At 38.8% G+C, this 18,194-nt stretch overlaps 2 protein-coding genes across 3 annotated transcripts in view; one reads left to right on the top strand and one right to left on the bottom strand.

Annotated features, from left to right (window-relative positions):
• The first annotated feature begins 1,639 nt into the window (after positions 1–1,639).
• Positions 1,640–14,081, top strand: LOC140933422 (alpha-1A adrenergic receptor-like). Of its 2 annotated transcripts, XM_073382972.1 has the most exons (3): positions 1,640–1,846; positions 7,221–7,292; positions 11,512–14,081. In XM_073382972.1, exon 3 carries the CDS (start codon positions 11,514–11,516, stop codon positions 12,597–12,599), a length of 1,086 nt encoding a protein of 361 aa, XP_073239073.1. In that variant the 5' UTR covers positions 1,640–1,846; positions 7,221–7,292; positions 11,512–11,513; the 3' UTR covers positions 12,600–14,081. The 2 variants fall into 2 exon arrangements, with proteins under 2 accessions (XP_073239073.1, XP_073239074.1); XM_073382973.1 differs by lacking the exon at positions 1,640–1,846 and having other exon boundaries at positions 6,699–7,292.
• A 1,718-nt stretch (positions 14,082–15,799) lies between these two features.
• LOC140933421 (nuclear pore complex protein Nup107-like) overlaps positions 15,800–18,194 on the bottom strand; it is a 31,339-nt gene continuing 28,944 nt past the window's right edge. The window contains exon 42 of the mRNA XM_073382971.1: positions 15,800–17,397. Coding sequence (XP_073239072.1) covers positions 17,284–17,397 — 114 coding nt within the window. The 3' untranslated portion in view covers positions 15,800–17,283. The remainder of the gene's footprint in view (positions 17,398–18,194) is intronic.

The following is an 18,194-nucleotide window of genomic DNA, read 5'->3' as shown; positions in this document are numbered from 1 at the left end:
ATTGGAATTTCTTATCATTATAAAGATTAAACATCGACTTCTTATGAATTTGGCAAAACGAAGGACGACTACAAAAAATAAAGTCAACAATTTTCCTATGCCGCCAAAGTCCATTTTGTACGTTTTAAAACTACTAGCCCGGCAGCTCCTTTACTGATTCACTGAGGCTAGTCATTTATTATTAATAAGAAGCTTCAACAAAAGATAGAATGCGGCTATCTTACAGGGTAAGAAAAACAGAAACTAAATGGCTAAAGAGCTCGTAAGTGTTACATAGTTTCTTCTAATGTGCCCCCCAAAAACGTAAAATACTGCATCTATACCAAACTAATTTCCGTGAATTTCTTAGAGGATGAATAGAAATATATTAAGTTTTAAAAAAGTTACAGTTGTGCCGTGATACAAGTCGTCTCAGTCAAAATTATCCAGTCCAGGGCAACTGTTATGCAAGTTGTATTGAATTTCCAAGCGAAAACCTCTAAAACTAAAATCACTGATCAATATTTCCCTAATTTCTCGATCAGAAGCTGCGTGCAACCAGAAAATCCGGATTGTGTTAAGTGAGACACGTCTGGCTATCTTCAGTTGGTTTCATCAGATAGACTAAAACCAGCTTGGAAGGGGTATTGAACAATCCACCTCTATATTCATCATTTCATCCTCATGTTTTTCAGGTATATTACGAACCAATTTTCCAACTCCCAGTTAGCTTGCTACAATTGTAGCTCAATAGTTAGACCACTGCAACACTGGTATCACAGTGTTCAGGGTTCAACTCCCGGTAAACCTGAATTTTTGCAGGCTTTCTTTCGCACCTGCATGGCACGGTTAACTGTAATAATCTTCTCTGCGTTTATTTCCATTTCGGAAAAGGAATGAAGTAGTTTTACAAGGCTGGAGGTAACTAAAAACCGCCTTTTATAATCGTTAAAACAGTACTCGCTTTTCTCGATATTTTCCCTACCGTTGGATAACAGTTATTTTCTTAAAAAAAAAAAACATACAATGGGTGCATTAATTTCACTTTTTTAGTGATTTGGCGTAAATAATAATTACAGTAAGATGGTCACAAACTGTAGCATTTGAAAACAAGCAAAGGCGGTCTTTCTTTTTTTTGCGCTTGTCAGAGGAAAATGTTTTTCCTATCTGACGTTGGTTTTGGGGAAAAACGAGAAACATCATTTGAAGAGGACCCCGAGAGCGTTAAGATCGTCGATTAAACGCGCGACGGTCGCAGCAGGGCCAGCGGTTGACTCGAAGATTTTTTGCCTACGTTTTCGCAATGTACTAAAACAAGTAGTATTTTAAATTTTATATCAGAAGAAAAGTCCAATGTTCGGAGCATCATAACATCATGATTATTGTAATTAAGTTATCCTTGTTTGGTTTTGTTAGAAATAAACGAGGAGTGCAACTTCAGAATAATATCTGAAACGGAAAAACTATTTATACATAGCTACAAAAGACATTATTTTGTCTTTGCAGACTTACTGGCTGGCATACTAATTCGTTTAAGGGAAAAAGGTACAATTTTAAGGTCAAGAGCACATGCATTATATCATAACTATAGTAGCACTAAACATACGAACGCAGATCTGGCCGCAAATCATCATCAATTTGGTTTTATGGGAAGATCATAGACCTTTACAAGACTGTAGTCTTCCCAAACATTAATTGAAAATTAACGCAAATAGTGAAATTAAAAGTTGTATGGTCACTAGTCATCAAATAAATAATTAAACATCTACATGTGGTTCAACAGAGCCTTTTTTGTTTATAGACTGAATAACTAGACGGATCAGCGGAAACAGAGGTGCCGAGTTGTCGATAACAAGTCAAGAACAACGTAAGTGCAAAGTTTGTAGTTTGATTATCTGTAATCTTAACCCTCAACCGTTAAGAAAACTATTAACACTTAGCTTTAGAAAAGAAATTAGGTATGTATTTTATTTCCCTAAACTATTTTAAATTGTTCTGTAGATTTAGACAACTGGCAAATTTGACACTGCTAATGACAAAGAACTGAGCTTTTCTGCGAAACGAATCCACCCTTTTGCTATAGGCGCGCGTTTTCCCCGGCCCTTTATCTGCAAGTTCATTTCTATATGTTATTAAAAATGAATAGTTGTCGACTTTTCCTCAGTCGTCTAATCAACTTGCACTTTTGCGCTCATTCATGATTTCATTTTAAACAGTTCTGTTTCATAGAATTTATTTATTAGTCTGCTACTAGTCACTTGTTACTCCGAACTGGTGCTAATCACGGTTGTTGAAGATCATGGATAGCCTTTTTCCTTAACTCGAATAAACTTTCTTTCTGGATTTTGTTCGGTAGCAAATTGTTATTGGCTTTCGCGAATAAATAAAAACTATCTCCTCGAAGTTTCTTGTCTGCGTAGCACAGCGTGGAGCCCTAGGCATGTTTTTCTTTTTGTAAACCAGCTGAAACCATACGAGAAAAGAAAAAAAAACAGGTTTTCTCCCTAAATCACAACATCTTTCGCTAGCGACCAAAACATTTACTGGAATGAAGTTAGTAATGATTTAATGATGTCTTTAACTTCAGTGAAATTCCTACATCACTTCTATGAAACAAAAATACAGTTAGGATCAAGAATCTGTTTTCAAAGAACTGAAAGATTAAGATAAAGGGCGACGCTAATGAGAATCATATTTATTTTCCAATGATTTTCGTGTTAGGTATTTCTTTTCATGCCTACAGTGCTATTTAAGCATCGAGTCTTTCTTTGTAAAAATTGCTCCTAATGGCAAGGTATTCACTTTATAATGACTATTGTTAACAGGTTTTCCATTAGGCATAATTGTTTTGCGCTCTTAAAACTCATTAACGCTTGGCACTTAAAATTTTTTAGCAATAATAATGATCAGTTCAAGGACGGAGGAAGTACCGGTTAATTTGAAAACACTGTCGCATGATGCAGCTTTAAATAACAGAAGCATTACTGACGCCTTAAGGTTGCCCGTTTGAACGTTCGAACCCAGAACCAAGTGACGTTGATGTGCGCATCTAGGTTGGTTCAATATCATTTATTTTGCTCAAAATAGAATCTATTTTTGACCTTTCATATTCATTGGCAGGTGAATTAACCGGGTAATTCCTTCTTCCCTTTCCTATTCTTGACTCGATTCATTTCATAAGTAATGGAGCCAAATTCAGCCTCTGCGTTGAAGTTTTTTCCACTGCACGAATTCGTGAAGCTTCAGTGTTAGCGGTGGGCCTCTGACCTATTTCTCAGAAGATTACATGAAAAAACGTTTTAAAAAGAATTATCAGTTTGGTCATTTAACTAAGTCAGAGAAGGATAGATAATTTTAGACGGAAGTAATTGACTGCCGTGATCTGAAGTCTTTCACTGACTTCAATTGATTCGATCCCGCCTGCTGCATTCCGCACGCACGGTACCAAACATGCTGACTTGAACCCTTCTGTGTCTTTTACACTTCTGCTGTACTCCGCAGTTGGCTGATAGGAGTTACCGAGAAGTGCCTTCAGTCTTGGATTCGTCCTCGTACCAAAAACCACGTAGCTTTTTCAGAGTATATGCAAAACTTTACAACCCACTTCAGACAGTATTCTCTCCATCTAGGGTTATCCAAGACAGTCTTGGATTCTGGATTCCACACGGTGGATTCCGGATTCCAGGCACTGGCCAGTTTCAGATTCTTTGTCGGTGGAACTTGGATTCCGGATTCCTTGAGCTACATTCCGGACTCCAAAGCCCAGGATTCCATATTCTACAAGCAAAAATTTCTCGGATTCCGGAATCGGGAATCCGGATTCTCTTACATGGGACGTCAGTATGATCTGTGGTAAAAACAAGATCTAGATTACCCCTGCAATAGATAATCCAGATCCTTTACCTGTAGTTTACTCGTAACAACTGTCAACCGCCAAAAAAATTCAAAATTACGCCTCCAATCGCGAGCCTAGTGTAACTCGAGTCAGCTAATTTCGATCACTTCCTGAAGAGAATTCAAAGAAAAATTCTTTTTTCATCAAGGTTTTGAATGCGTAATAAGGCATGTGACCTTAATATTATTATTTAGGCCGTGAGAAAGACCCAGCCGATCGCACACTTTTTAGTCATTTACCCACTCCCCTCAGGCACAATTTTGCCCTAAGTGAGCAGTAAGTGTCAATGATGACTTGGGGGAGGGGTGGTTCACACGTATTCATTTTTATTTGAAAACGTATATCTTTTCTTTTTTTTTTTTCAAAAACATACTCGGCCGCACGTAGCGTTTTCGAATTGTTTTCATCCGTAGACATTTATCGGCTCCTGTTTGAAAACGGAAACCTTTTAATCCGGATTGACCTAAATCATTCCTAAAATCTCTACTTCCTCCTCTGAAATACCGTAAAATTCCGAAAATAAGCCCCTCCATGTATAAGCCCCTCCAAATGTAAGCACCCAAACTCGTAACGCAAAAAGCCCTCGGTTAAATCGCCCCTCCAAATATAAGCCCCTCCCGGGGGGCTTGTACTTGGAAATTGCCCTCAAATACAAAGTAAAACAAGGCAAAAAGGGTAAATTTCCTTTCAACCATAAGGCTAGCCCAATCGACTTTGAAACTCAAATTTCCCTCCGTAGGTAAGCCCCTCCGAACATAAGCCCCTCAAAAAGGGCCTTTGAAAAATGTAAGCCCCGGGGCTTATTTTCGGAATTTTACGGTAACTCAGTGCTTGGTAGAGATCCTAATCTAAACCACAAAAGGTTTTGCATGTAGACTTCTAAATAGCTCGTAACAGTACCCTTAGACTCACAAATCTGAGGCCAACGATGTGCGGCTCATTTGACCCCCTCTCTCTCAGTGCTCCGTTTTACCAGTATTTAAAGCTACGAGGAAAGGAAGTAAGTCAGACGAAACAAGGGTTGGAGGTCACTCTTAGGAATCGAATCCTGTTGTTTATGAGAATCGTCGTCTTTACTGAACATTGAAGCGTTATAAAAGAAAAGTTGACTTAAGAATTATTATCAGTCCTAACAAAAAATTTTGCCAAACTGTTATTTTTTTTCGAGCGAGATAATATATACTATTACGTCACCGTTTTCCTAAATGTCCGTTTGCATCAGTCCACACGAGTACGGGAAAAACAGCGTTTTTAAAACTTTAAGCCCTATGATAAGATCTTAACTCTCATTTGCTACCCCAGACTAGTCTAATACTTTGCGCATGCCAAGTAAAGCTCCGAAAGTTAAGGCCTTCGGATTTAGCAGTCTTTTCCTATTGGTACATTTGGAGGGTCGCACATTTTCGGTGCGGGGGTCGAAAGGGTTGTTAAAATGTGTAAGGTATACATGGACTAAAACGTACACCTCTTCTACGCATCCGTATTTCCAGTGCATTTCGCCTGCAACTTGTACTTAAAGAGTTATGTATGATCCTATCTTTGAAAAAAAAAAGCGTCAAATCACATAAAAATCATTAAAAATGAAAGTCGCATAAGCTTATTTTATCTATCATTTTCGTTGTATCTTTCTAGATATGTTGAGTAGGTAAATAACTTTTGAGCTCGCCACTTTTTGAGAGTCGCAACTTTAGGATTTTTGCCAAAGACAGTGGAATACTGACGCTACTTCTAGGAGTCGTTACTTTCGGAATTTTACAGATCTTAAATATGGAAGTCTCTGAAAATCCGAACCCAGAGTGTGTAGATTTATTCAAATCTACCTCTTTCAGTTTACAAATACAATAAACATTGTCTTTGTTTAACGTGGGTGTCGCTGTTTGTGTGTTTTTCAAAAAACAAAGCCGAAAGATGTCTATTGTCTTGATTTGTCTGGTGTCACTTTCGTATTTCAGTCACAACTGTTTGCTAATAAATGACAGAGCAATGTTTCAAGCCGTTTATATACTGGCACTGTCAGCGTGACAGCCGCTTCCAAAACGTATCACAGAAGAAAGCCAAATTTATCATCATTGTGATATTTGGTTTCGGCAAATTTGAGTCTGTCGCCAGCCTTGTTTTAAACGATATTTATACATATCTTGCATCCCCCGCAATTTTTGAGAATAGTTACGCTTATTGAGACAAGCCCCGGCTTCTTGTCTCCCAGTCGGGTTATTCAACAGCGCAAGAAAATTACAAGAGACGAAAAAATGAAGGAAAAAATTGAATAAGACGCAAATTTGCACTCTGAGTCTACTCTGGTTAGACTTTCTAAAAACAATTAACTTCTCGTAAATACATATAAAGACAACTTCTGTATTCTCTGTGTTTGAACTTCGGAACCATAACTATTGTATTTCCCCAAAATATGGGGGAAACCAGCGTTTCTAATATTCCGTCTGAGTTAAGAAATTATTACAGTTAAGCTTTTTTGTAAACAAAAAAGTACATTTGGGGGAAAAAGATCCAGAACCCATCACCTGCAAAACGCGCCAAAGTCTTAGTATCACTAGAATTTGTTATTATTATTTGTGGTTTTATCTCGAAACAAATTTATAAGAGTAAGGTATTTCACTTTGTAGTCTTTTCTCTTCATTTTACCGTGCAAAATGATACGTAATTAAACGCATAAAGAACTGTAAATTAACACAAATGAACGAGACACCAGGAGATGCTAGTTGGTTTGCCTTTTTAAAGAAATATTTTTTGGAAGATTAAAGAATTAAGTCCTTTTTTCTCATAAGCTATGAAAGAGATCATCTGAAACGATCTGATTTTCCTTTTTCTCGTGATATGCTGCCATGGTTACTTTCTTTCCCGGCACCTGTCAAACGACTAAGTCTATTGATTGCAATTCGTTAATTGCTTATCGTAAGCGGGACCCGTCGGAAGCAATATGACACCAAATTAAATTTTTTCTTGTTTGCACTTAACCGGGCCTTGTTGTCAAGACTCTAGAATTATCTTTCTGTTTCATGAAACACAGCATGCTCACTGTAAGTGAGCACAGTCGAAAGTGGCATTATATCACCTACAGGCTTCATGCCGTGTCACGTGAACCAGCTATTTTACCGTGAATATATTATCAGCAATTATACCCCTTTGGCGCTCGGCAATGGCAGTGGAATCAGATCACGACTACTGTAAGGCGTCACAAGTGATCGGGATTAGTATCTGTACCACGAGTGTTTTGATTGGAATTTCTGACGTACATTTGGATTGCGAATAACGAAGGTTTCCCTGTTTCCCCGTGTCAACAAAGTGAATTAATGTGTTGATCAATTATCAGATGATTTTTATGTTGCAGCTGCCACTGAATACAAAGCAAGAACCAAAACTCAGGATCACTGAAGAGAATCTTTACTATCGTCTCGTACTGGTGAGTATATAGATTGGACATAATTTGCTTACATTACATTTCTACTGCCCATCTTAGGCCGCTAGAGGAGAAAGACGAGCCCAAAAATGAACCTAACTCAATTCTTCGGTTTCGTCATTAGGCAAGGTTTCATACACTGAAAAACTTTGACTGTCGGCCTTACACACAAGGCTCCCGTCAAATTGTAAGATTGGTTATCTGTTATTAAAAACGTCTTTTAAACCAAGCAAAGTTAAGTCAGTCTCTAGCTCGTGGTTCGTCCTTTGTCAACTATTGCCTTTAATGAATTTTCTCTGGCATTAACAAAGTACATCTGAATGAAAACAAAACGAGGATAGAAAGCTAACATAATTGCCGGCATAGATTTCAGCTTCGGCCCTTTAGTCTCCAGAAATATCACAGATACTCGAAAGCGACTCCCTATCATGCCATGCGGGCAATGTAGACTTGTCTTCCATAATTATTGTGTTAGATGTAATAGTAAAAGACGATAGAAAAATCTTTAGTAAAAACACGTCGTATGAAAATTAATGAAAAGTAAATATATGACACCCACAACACTAGGCAAGACATAATACTAAGCAAACAGCTTTGCACTTGCTAATATTTTTGTGGTAGTCTACTCCTCCCTCTTTGAAGACGTGCGAGAGATTTATTTTCGCTCGCTCTCAGAGTGATTTTATTTATGAAAGACGCACATATGAATAAACAATTTCAAACATACACAAAGGACGGAACAAACTTTTACTTTTCAAACTACTAATCTCGCAGTTTCGATGGGCCACAATTTAGATCATGGCCCATTCAAACAACAGTAGTTAGACTAAATTCCATCTCAAGTTGATTGCGCTGAAAGCAAATGCCATTTATCGGCCATTCACAAAAATCTCAAGTTGATTGCCATGAAATGTCAATTTAAATCGGTTTCTGTTGTTATTCACGGGATCGCGCAGGTTTTCTTTCGCGAAGTATTCTAGTACCTTATTGATTACTGTGCAAATTCTGAAAGCCTAAGGTTTTTCACGAACGCTCGCCGCTGGAGCTGAAACGTTTCTCTTTCTTAAATATTACGTAATTTGGTGTGGACTTTTTTCTGTCCCATGGCGAGTTTACGTTGTTACTGTAAATAAAGTACACAGATCGCCCGTCGTTCTCTTCCTCTTCTCTCTTGCACTTACACTATCGACACCATCCTGTTCCTCAACGGACCGAGATTTTTTCCACTCCTCTTCCCAACCCCCCCCCCCCCCCCCCCCTCCCCCCAACACGCACACACACATGAACTCAACGCATGAACGCAACATCTAGTGCTTCGGCATGAGGCCGCTTAATTTCATGACATAAAGAAGGCCACAGGACATATATTCGTTCACGGGCTACTTCACTCACTACCGGTACGAGTTCGTCAGTTTAGAGAATTTGGCTTTTATTTAGACTGTTTAAGAGACCTGCACAAAATAATGTACAGTCGAACCTGTTTTTTACGAACACCGAAGGCACAGAGCAAAATGCCCGTATTAGAGAGGCACCCGTCACCACAATGACTTCAGTTTTAACAGTTCAGTGACTAAACACAGGTCCACATTTTTCTTTCAAGTGTATTTAAACTGATTAATAGAGAGCTTCAGATTCTAAGACGAGTACGACTACGAGAACAAGGATTTTCTCAATACTGAATAGTGCGCGCGCTTGAATCAGCGTCATTTTGGCGGGAAAACATGATAGCCGTCGTAGTACTGTCAAGCAAGTTATTTACTTTTAGAAATTTTATCGATATGCGACCGGGAGCGGGCTTAACCCTTTCAATAAAAATAACTTTGCTAACTCTTCTGGTAACAAAAAAGCACAATGAAGTTTTCCCGGGTGTATATTTTTTTGAGAATATACATAAAACTTAAGGTCACTAAAGGTCTCTGTCTATCAGTAACGCAATAACGTACTATTTAACAATTATTCCACGAGTGTGCGTAGCGCCACGTTGGCTATAATTATCTCACACCCAACAAGCGCGAGTGGAATCATTGTTTGTTAAAAACGCCCACAAAATATGGAGAATTCTTCCCGACTTTATTTGTAAAAACAACCGACTTTTCAGTTTGTTTTTAATTTTGAGACAACGCGCACAGTTACCATATTCGGAGACCATGGTATTATGGCTCATGTACCATGATGGCTTAGCAAATCAGAGCTCTAGAATTGCATTATCCAATGATTCAGTTTTTAATAATAATAATTAATAGACTGTACATCTCAGTTACCTACACAAACACTTTCCCTTTTCTTCTCTTTGGTCACATGTTAGGGTATTTTTTTTTCTTAATTTAAACTCCAGTTGAAGGTAATTCAATAAAGCACTGATATATATTATTGGCGTACCACAATTTCATTAACAAACTACCATCTGTATCTGTATCTGTATTCTGCGTTTTCGATCATGGGACCGGCATTAAAGTGGTTTGGGTTACTGAACGATAGTATTAAAATGTGTGTTGGAGAAGAAAACGATTGAAATGTCACTTCATCAATACTTTGTCGCATTTACAAATACAGTGACCCGTGAAAATGCAGAACTGCACGTTCTGTGCATGCTTCCGGGTATTCTCGTTTTAGGTTGTTTACACAATCTCGTTCCTAGAGGCGGCGATCCTTTTGGTCAGAGACGGGGATGGACTCCTGGGTAGGTTGGTTGTTTACAGCCTCTGTAGAGGTTGGAACGAACACGACAAACTGCGCTAAGCCGGACGCCTTGTGTAGCCTATACAACACATCATTCACTTGCTTTTCTGAACTTCACTACAAGGTTGTGGTACATTGTGTAGCCGTCATAAGGTGTCCGACCTCCTTAACCCAGCTCAACAAACAGCACTGAAGAGCAGAAATAGCGCTTATAAAAAAGATTAAGAGAAAATAGACTTCTGTGAATGATCTATTTCGCTTGACATAAACTGGGTGTTCCGTGTAGATTGAATAGTTTGAACGAGTCAAAGGAACCCAGGTGATAAAAACAATACACAACCAAACAAATTTACGACAATGATCACTTAATGGCTCCTGTGGTCCTCTGTTTGAGCAACAATGAAAAAAATAGCTAGCTCCGGAAATGGCGATTTGAGTGATCAATGCAACCTCTAATGCATGTTTCATCGACGCCGCCCGCCTTCGATGAACAATCCATTACAAATTACGATCAAATGTTCTGTTTGTATGCAAATATATTTAATGGAACGCTATTCAATATTTGGACAGGAGCTACACACTTGACCTCCTAAATTTTTACGTCCTTTTCTAATTATACTGCCCCCTCTTTGAAGTGGTATATTCCGGCCGTGTAAGCATGCTATTTTTTTTTTCAATTATTCATCTGGTACATCTAGTATTTTTTTCCTTGTTTATAACCGTGCGACTACTTATCACCCGAGAAGTATCACTAAAGAAAAGGGGAAAAAAACACAATTTGATCAGTTTTATTGCAATAAAATTAAAGAGTCATCGGATCGGAGGGCTTCTAAATTGCATGATAGTAATCTGGTGAAAACTTTGCGTTAACCTCAAACAACCTGACAAAGCACTTAATCTCAACGGCTTGGTTGGCCGGAATTGTTAGAAATACATTTAAGCAAGAAACTTATACCGTGTAAGTGGATATTTCAGAACCAACAGCTGTGCACTTGTCGTGCATAAAAATGAATATTTTCACCTTTATTAAATAAAGCTGTTCTTGGTATGCACTCCAGGACCCAATCTCTTAATACCCTGTTGTGTGCTTCGCAATAATAATCTCAAGAGTTGAGATCTATAATATTACTTTTCTGCCAAATAGCAATTTAACAGAGGTTCCCGTTTGGCTTTAAGCGTCCTTTTGTTTATCAGTTACCGCACATTACGTAGCTTTGTTCAAGAGCAAATTACCCGTAAATGTAGTTTGCAAGATCATGCAAATTCACGGTGATTTCATGTTATTAGCTAGAGGCACCCATTTGTTTCACATCGATGCGTGCTTTTTACTTGCCCATGCAGAGAAACAAGATTTGACATCATTTTCCGCAGGATGTCGAGAGTAGATTTTAGGCGGCAGGTTTTACTTAACAAAGAAACCTGGCGAAAAGAGTTTCGCTGGACCCGATCATCTTAGAACTCACTCAAGGACATTGTTTGTTTTATCGCCTGGGATTAACAATTGTTAACATTTGGGCTGTATATTGTTGTTTCTTTGAAACAGGAATGGCTACAGGAGCCAAACTTACAAACTCGACGTCAAGTGCACTTACAGAAGCTCTGCCTACTCAACTGGCCAAGATAAACCCAGGAATAACAAATATTGTTCTAGCAGTGTTCGTCGCCATGCAAATCGTTGTGGCTTTGGGAGGAAATTTTCTCGTAGTGGCAAGCTTTTACACATTCCGGGATCTACGGACAAAGTGCAATTTTTTCATCATCTCTTTAGCAGTCAGTGATATTTTGGTGGCTTTCATCGCTATGCCATTCTGGTTCACAATACAACTAACCGATAACAAATGGATTTACAGTCAGGAGCTGAAACAATTTTGGGACAACACGGATATTTTGTGTGGAACGGCATCTATAATGAACCTAACAGCAGTAAGCTTCGACCGCCAGCTGGCTATCACCTCTCCGTTTAGCTATCCCAAGATCCTAACAACTCGGCGCGTAATTTATATAATAGGTTTCGTCTGGTTATACGCTGCGGCTATATCATGTTTAAGGTTGATCAACGCGCCTGATCTGGACTGGCCATATCCGAACTATCTTTACTTCGTCTCCATTGTAAGCTTCTTTCTACCTTTGCTCGCGATGCTTGTTATGTACACTCGTATCTACCTTGTGGCTAGATATCAAGCTAAACGCATCGGGAGAAACTACGCGTCTGATATTAAAGCCGCAAAGACAATCGCAGTGGTTATAGGAAGCTTTGTCATCTGCTGGCTTCCGTTTTTCATGGTTGTGCTATCATGGGCAAGCCCTTCCTTAGCTCCTCTACCAACCACTTTCTTCAACATAGCAAAATGGCTCGAATATTTGAATAGTTGTCTGAACCCAATTATCTACACGTGCTTAAACCGAACCTACCGAAACGCTTTCAGGAAACTGTTTCGTCGATGCCGGTCCAAAATTATGAGAGACAACAGAGACCCTACTTCAGGTACAACGTGGATGAGCATGGCCGAAACACACGCCATAACGCAGGCAGGGCGCGAATTGTCATCCGACGCCAACGGACCTATGATTTCTAACGGAGGGGCAATCGAGGATGTTAATGAGAACTTGCCTCTTAAAGATGCGTTATGAGATTGCTAACAGTGTTATCTAAAGATTGATTTTGCATCTGAATGCCGTCTGTTAAATAATTTATTATTTATAGAAAATCTGATCCTTACACTTAGAAGCCGGTTGCTTAAACGAGTATTACGGTTGATAAACAAAACTGTGTTTGAGCTATTTCCAATTTGGCCCGTCTAAACATTGTTAACCGGAAACAATATCAATGAAGAAAGTATCAAGTGCGGACTGGAAAATCGGTAATCAACTTCATAGCAATACTGGAGATCTAACAATTGTCTCAAACCACAAGCTAAGTTCGCTTCGTTTTTTGCAAGCGGCCCATGGACACGAGCTTAGTTCTAAAACAATGAATTTGCTGATAGAAAGATAAACATCACTGGGAAAAGTAAAACACTGTCTATACAGATAGGTGTTTGACTTCAGCACGAGAATTTCTATCGTTATTCACATGTTTGAAACTTTTGAGAAACTTTTTTTAAGGACGTTGTAAATAAAGAGTGAAAACACAAAGAGGAAATGTAACAACGCAAAAATGTCTCGAAAATTTAGCAAAAAGTATTAACTTTATTCTTAACTTTCTCGTTTACCATAAGAACTGTCAATAACCTAAGGGCAAAAACACTAAAAGCGCAAAGTTTTCTATAATTTTTTAGGTCTTTCAAGAATTTTCAAGCCAAATGTCTAAGTTCTGCAGAATGTTATAGAAAGGAAAAACGTACAAAAATTAAGTCGCAAGATAAAGCCGCGTGTCAAAAACATCGCTGACTTGGATAAAAAAAATGGTTTCACGATGGAACGGAGTAGAAATAACTCCAAATAACAACGTCTGGATCAGAGTTCGTGTAGACTTTCCCGCTGTGAAGCAAGCTTCATGAAGGCAGTGATAATTTATAACTGTTATTTAACTCAAGACAAATTATTTGTACAGATAAGCTGCAGAGCTCGCTGAGAACAAATTGGTTCATATAAAGAAACTTTAACAAATTAGTAAGGACGACTGGAAATAAAACTTGAAATGCCGAAGAGTCTAAATCAAGAGTATTACCAATGTAAACAAAAACCGGCGGAATACTCTACGAGTTAGGAATGCATAGTGGCCGTCGAAGTCCATCGCATATTAATTATATTGTAACAGCGAAATGAACAAAGGTAAAATAAAAACGTAAAAGATTTTATCAACAATTTAAAGAAGGTTATGTTATAATTAGAAGGCTAAGAACACTAGAATAATAAAAGCAAACGGACCGCGAAGGTATTTAACAAGAAGGTGTGCAATCTTCTTACACATAGAAACGCTTGAATTTTTCTAGTATGTTCATTTACCTTAGGAAAACTTCGCAAAAGCGGCCGAAGTAGAGTCGGATGCAATTATCCGAGCAAGAAGACCCGTTGTATTAGCAAGTTACGCCCACTCTACAGCCTCTGGCAAAAGCGCTACGTTTCAGCTCATATTGTTCACACCCGAAACAAAGACCACCCGCTCGGGCAGATAACACGTATTGATTGATGATGACAATTATTAGAATAGATGCACGGTCGATATGGGCTGCTCGTTACCTCCAAAAGCCGCCGCCTGAGGCTAACACCGCCTTTTCAATTACTTTTGATATCATGAGAGACAGGCCTTACAATGCATGCACATCTACGTTTTATTACCCGCACATTTATTTATGCAAACGAAATATTAATGGGTAACGAATGTTCGTTGAATACCTGTGTCCGACTAAATCGACACTGACAGAACTAGAAAGGGTTTGACTCTGCAGAACATCATTGGGTCCCCTGCTTGTTCATGCATCGCGCATTCTTTTTTCTTAAAATATTGTTTATAAGCCACTGGCCAGGCAGGTTAAAGGGAGACAATACAGTAACAATAGATATGCTAATCAGCATCTAAAAATGATTAATAAGTAATTAATGTGAAGATCAACGTCGGCTGCTGTGGAGCCTGGCCAAAACACATTCTTTCAGTCCAAATGTAAAAAACTCAATAAAGTACACTGGGATCTCAAGAAAATCCCACCATACACTGGGCGCGTCAGAAACGATCGATATGGTTTTGTCCTAAGGGCAGGACAACTCGGATTAATATTAATCCGTGGATTATAATAATAATAGATTATAACATGGTTATTATAATCCGGTGATAGATTATTATAATCCAGTAATAGATTATTATAATCCAGCAATAGAGTATTATAATCCAGTAATAGATTAAGGCACGGCAAAAATTGGAAGGATTAGATAATTATTAATAATAATCATCCGGATTAATATTAATCTCTATTATAATCCAGATCAGAGCTATGACAGACAAACTGCAGACATTACACGCTGAACAAGGGACTGACGGGACATAACACTGATCACATCAGTCACACGATCACTTGCATATGTTAGAGCTGGTATATAGCGATGTTGAGCCTAGAAGTAAATGAAAAGGAACAAGCGCCTTTATTGAGAGATTTGTACAAATTTGAGCTATGTGGGATTATATTTATCAGATTAATATTAATCCTAATCGTTTAAGGTACGGCTCAAAGCTCAGTTATGGATTATAATAATCTATTACTGGATCTAATATTAGGACAGATTAATATTAATCCTACATAAGATTAATAGTAATCCTAATTGATCAAGGCACGGCTCAAACCTCAGTAATGGATTATAATAATCTATTACTGGATTATAATAATCATTAGGATTAATATTAATCCGATCAATATTAATCCGATTTGTCCTGTAAGGGAATCTTTCGACGCCCTCAGAAAATTGCTCAACTCTTCGTAGCATGCTTACTTTGGGAAAAAATGGCACGTTTTAGGATCAGCTTTCACTATAAAAATTGACGACGTTTCGATCGTTCCACGGTCATTTTCAAGTTGAGAAGTAAAAAATTAGCATGTACTTATATATAACTGTGAAAAGGCTAATGAGATACTGACTAAAAACTCGAAACGCTAAGGCGATAAAAACGATAAGATAATAAAAGATATTTAAAGTAAAATAAAATAGCTTCGCGGGGATCGAGTCAAAGCATTCAAAAATCAAACAGTCGAGTTTGCTCTGACACTTTTTTAAGATTTTGAATCGTTGTAATCAGTGGCGGATCCAGGGGAGGGGCGGGGTGGCTGCCCCCCCCCCCCCCCCCTTTTTTTGGACCAAACTGAGGCCCGAAGGGCCGAAAACATTTTTGGGAGAGACCGGGCCCCTCCCTTATCTCAATGTCTGGATTCGGCACTGGTAATGGTGTGTGGATCCGGCACTGGTAATGGTGTCTGAATGGTGTCTGGATGGTCTCCGGATCCTTTCCATGCGCATCCCTTACTTGGTTGCCGATTGTTGATCGCTTGTGTTCCTCCACATGTTGATGTAAGTGTCGATTCGTGAAGCCAGTCTGCACCGCACAGACCACACTTGAAATAATAAACGTTTTTTTGATCCACAATTGGAAGTTTACGTTCCTTTGGTTTGAATTGCCCTTTGATCTTCTGATTTGTATAAACAGCCTGAACATTAGCATCAATCTTTCGACTGAAGTCACTGAGTTGGTGTCTTTAACCGCGTTCGCTGATTTCTGGTCTTTGAAAGGTTAGACAATTCTGACGGGAACATCTCGCTCGAACATCTTGCTCGTGTAAATGGGGAACAAACCGGACAGGCTTTTTATGTACAAATAAAAGACGGGTTTTTCTCGAACTTGTTATGGAAAACTTCTCATGTAGGTGTGGATTAAATTACGGGCCGAATACATTAAGGCACAAGGGGCTGGCCTCGGACAAACAACTTAATAGAATAAAAATCTCATTTTCACGATGCAAAGACTTGCCACTGTACTGTTTGTTTGCTAATACAGCCACGCTTTTCAAAGTAAAGGAACACTCTTATTTGCCAGAAATTCAAATAAAGTACCTTATTATTGTAAATTAAAGCTCCATGAAATTAACACGATTTTTTTTGTGAATGTTAATTTCCGCGCAGTTAATTAAGCGTAGCGTTAATTTCCACGACCTTAATTTCCATTATTTTGGCCCAAAATTCTCGATACACTTCTTTCTAGCTAAGAAAGAGGAGTATTTTATCACGGTGGAGATCCGCCAGTAACAGTGAAACTGCAGAACCCTGGTCATGGCCAGATTTCTTTACTTGACCTCCTTCCTACGTTTAGGGCAAGTACGAAGAAAAAAGTTTTCATTTTGAATACGTTTAACTTTGTTCCTGTTTTTGTCGACAAGTATTTTTTTCTTTGTAAACGTCGCGTTGATTTCCTTTATTTTTAAATTTTACCCTCTATTTCGCGTTAATTTCCTCTACTACAGTATACAAACTACAAACGTCTTATTACATTGTAAGCGCCAAGTCTTGTTTTATTCACGAGTTCTCGACTTAAATGAAAAAGGTTTAGCACATTTTACCGAACAGTTGTAACATTCGGTAAGTTGTTCATGATCTCCGGTAGCCCTTTACAGACATCAGGTGACCTTTTAAAAGACCACTCTTGAAAAAATTTCAACAAGGAAGTGACAGGTATTAACCAGTCCAAGATATTGTGAAATTCGGCTTCAAAAACCCTGCTGTTCATGGCTTAAGTGTGATCACTTCGTCAAGCCAACGTTTGAGCTGATAAATATGACCTTGGCAATGAGTTATGTACGTTCGCACGGTTCAAAACCGATCTTGTGTTGTGATATCAAGACTTTTGGGTCATGTCGTAACCCAGGGGATCCAGATTACTTCCCAGCAAAGCTAGCGAGGTGTCACGGAATAGTGAAAGCATCTTCTGTAGCTCGTCTTTCCTGAACACCTGTGGGAGGGCGGAGTATAGCGCTTTACAAACGATGTCAACTCCAACTTTATTTAAATAGCTATTAAGAGTTCACATCATGCCACTTGCGAATAGTTATTTAAGGTTTGGGCAAAAATCAAAGCTTAACAACGGCATCACAAGACATCCGGGAGCTTCCACTATTGGTAATCAGCTCATAAATGAAGACCAGTTTCCATGGCTGCCAAATCCTGGCAACACACAGCCATGAGCTCTCACATGGGAGAGAAAGAGAGAAGACACGTCGAATTGATAAACAGGAGAAAGAGGGAGGGAAGAAAAAAGGGGAACAGCAGAAGAGAAGAACCCCTACGCTAAAGAAAAAATGCTAAAGCGTCGGTCCAAGCGCACGAGGAATCCTGGCGCACGCGCTTATCCTTACGCAGATCCAGTGAACCAAAACAAAACGATAACAGCATCCGGGGCGCAAAGTATCCGCCAAATTCACTCGGTAACAGTTTTTAACGAGCAAATTGCTCGAACTGGACACAAGCGAGCAACGACGGAATATCTAAATTAAGGAGGACTCTGTCGAGACGTTTTCCTTCGCCTGAATCTCTTCAGTTACGGTCTGCCAACTTTTATTATGAACTAAGTTAGCAACGTCAAAATTTGGCGTTAAACGCGACATAACAGTCTCTAAAGGAACCAACCCTTCACCTGTAAAGTTTGCTTGCGGGAAAGGTGTTTTAAAATTAACCGATCGTACAGCTTCACGATCGGCTCTATAAAGGTCTTCTTGCATGCTAAGCTAACATAGGACAAAACAAGAAAAA

Source organism: Porites lutea, chromosome 4 (genome assembly GCF_958299795.1).
Source record: "Porites lutea chromosome 4, jaPorLute2.1, whole genome shotgun sequence".
In the NCBI taxonomy this organism is placed as follows: domain Eukaryota; kingdom Metazoa; phylum Cnidaria; class Anthozoa; order Scleractinia; family Poritidae; genus Porites; species Porites lutea.
The sequence above is the reverse complement of the archived record's forward strand: the minus strand, read 5'-3'. Positions and strand labels throughout refer to the sequence as shown.

What these genes read in the sequence shown, in the direction of transcription:
- LOC140933422 (XM_073382972.1), top strand. Translation starts at nt 11,514, where the DNA reads ATGGCTACAGGAGCCAAACTTACAAACTCGACGTCAAGTGCACTTACA.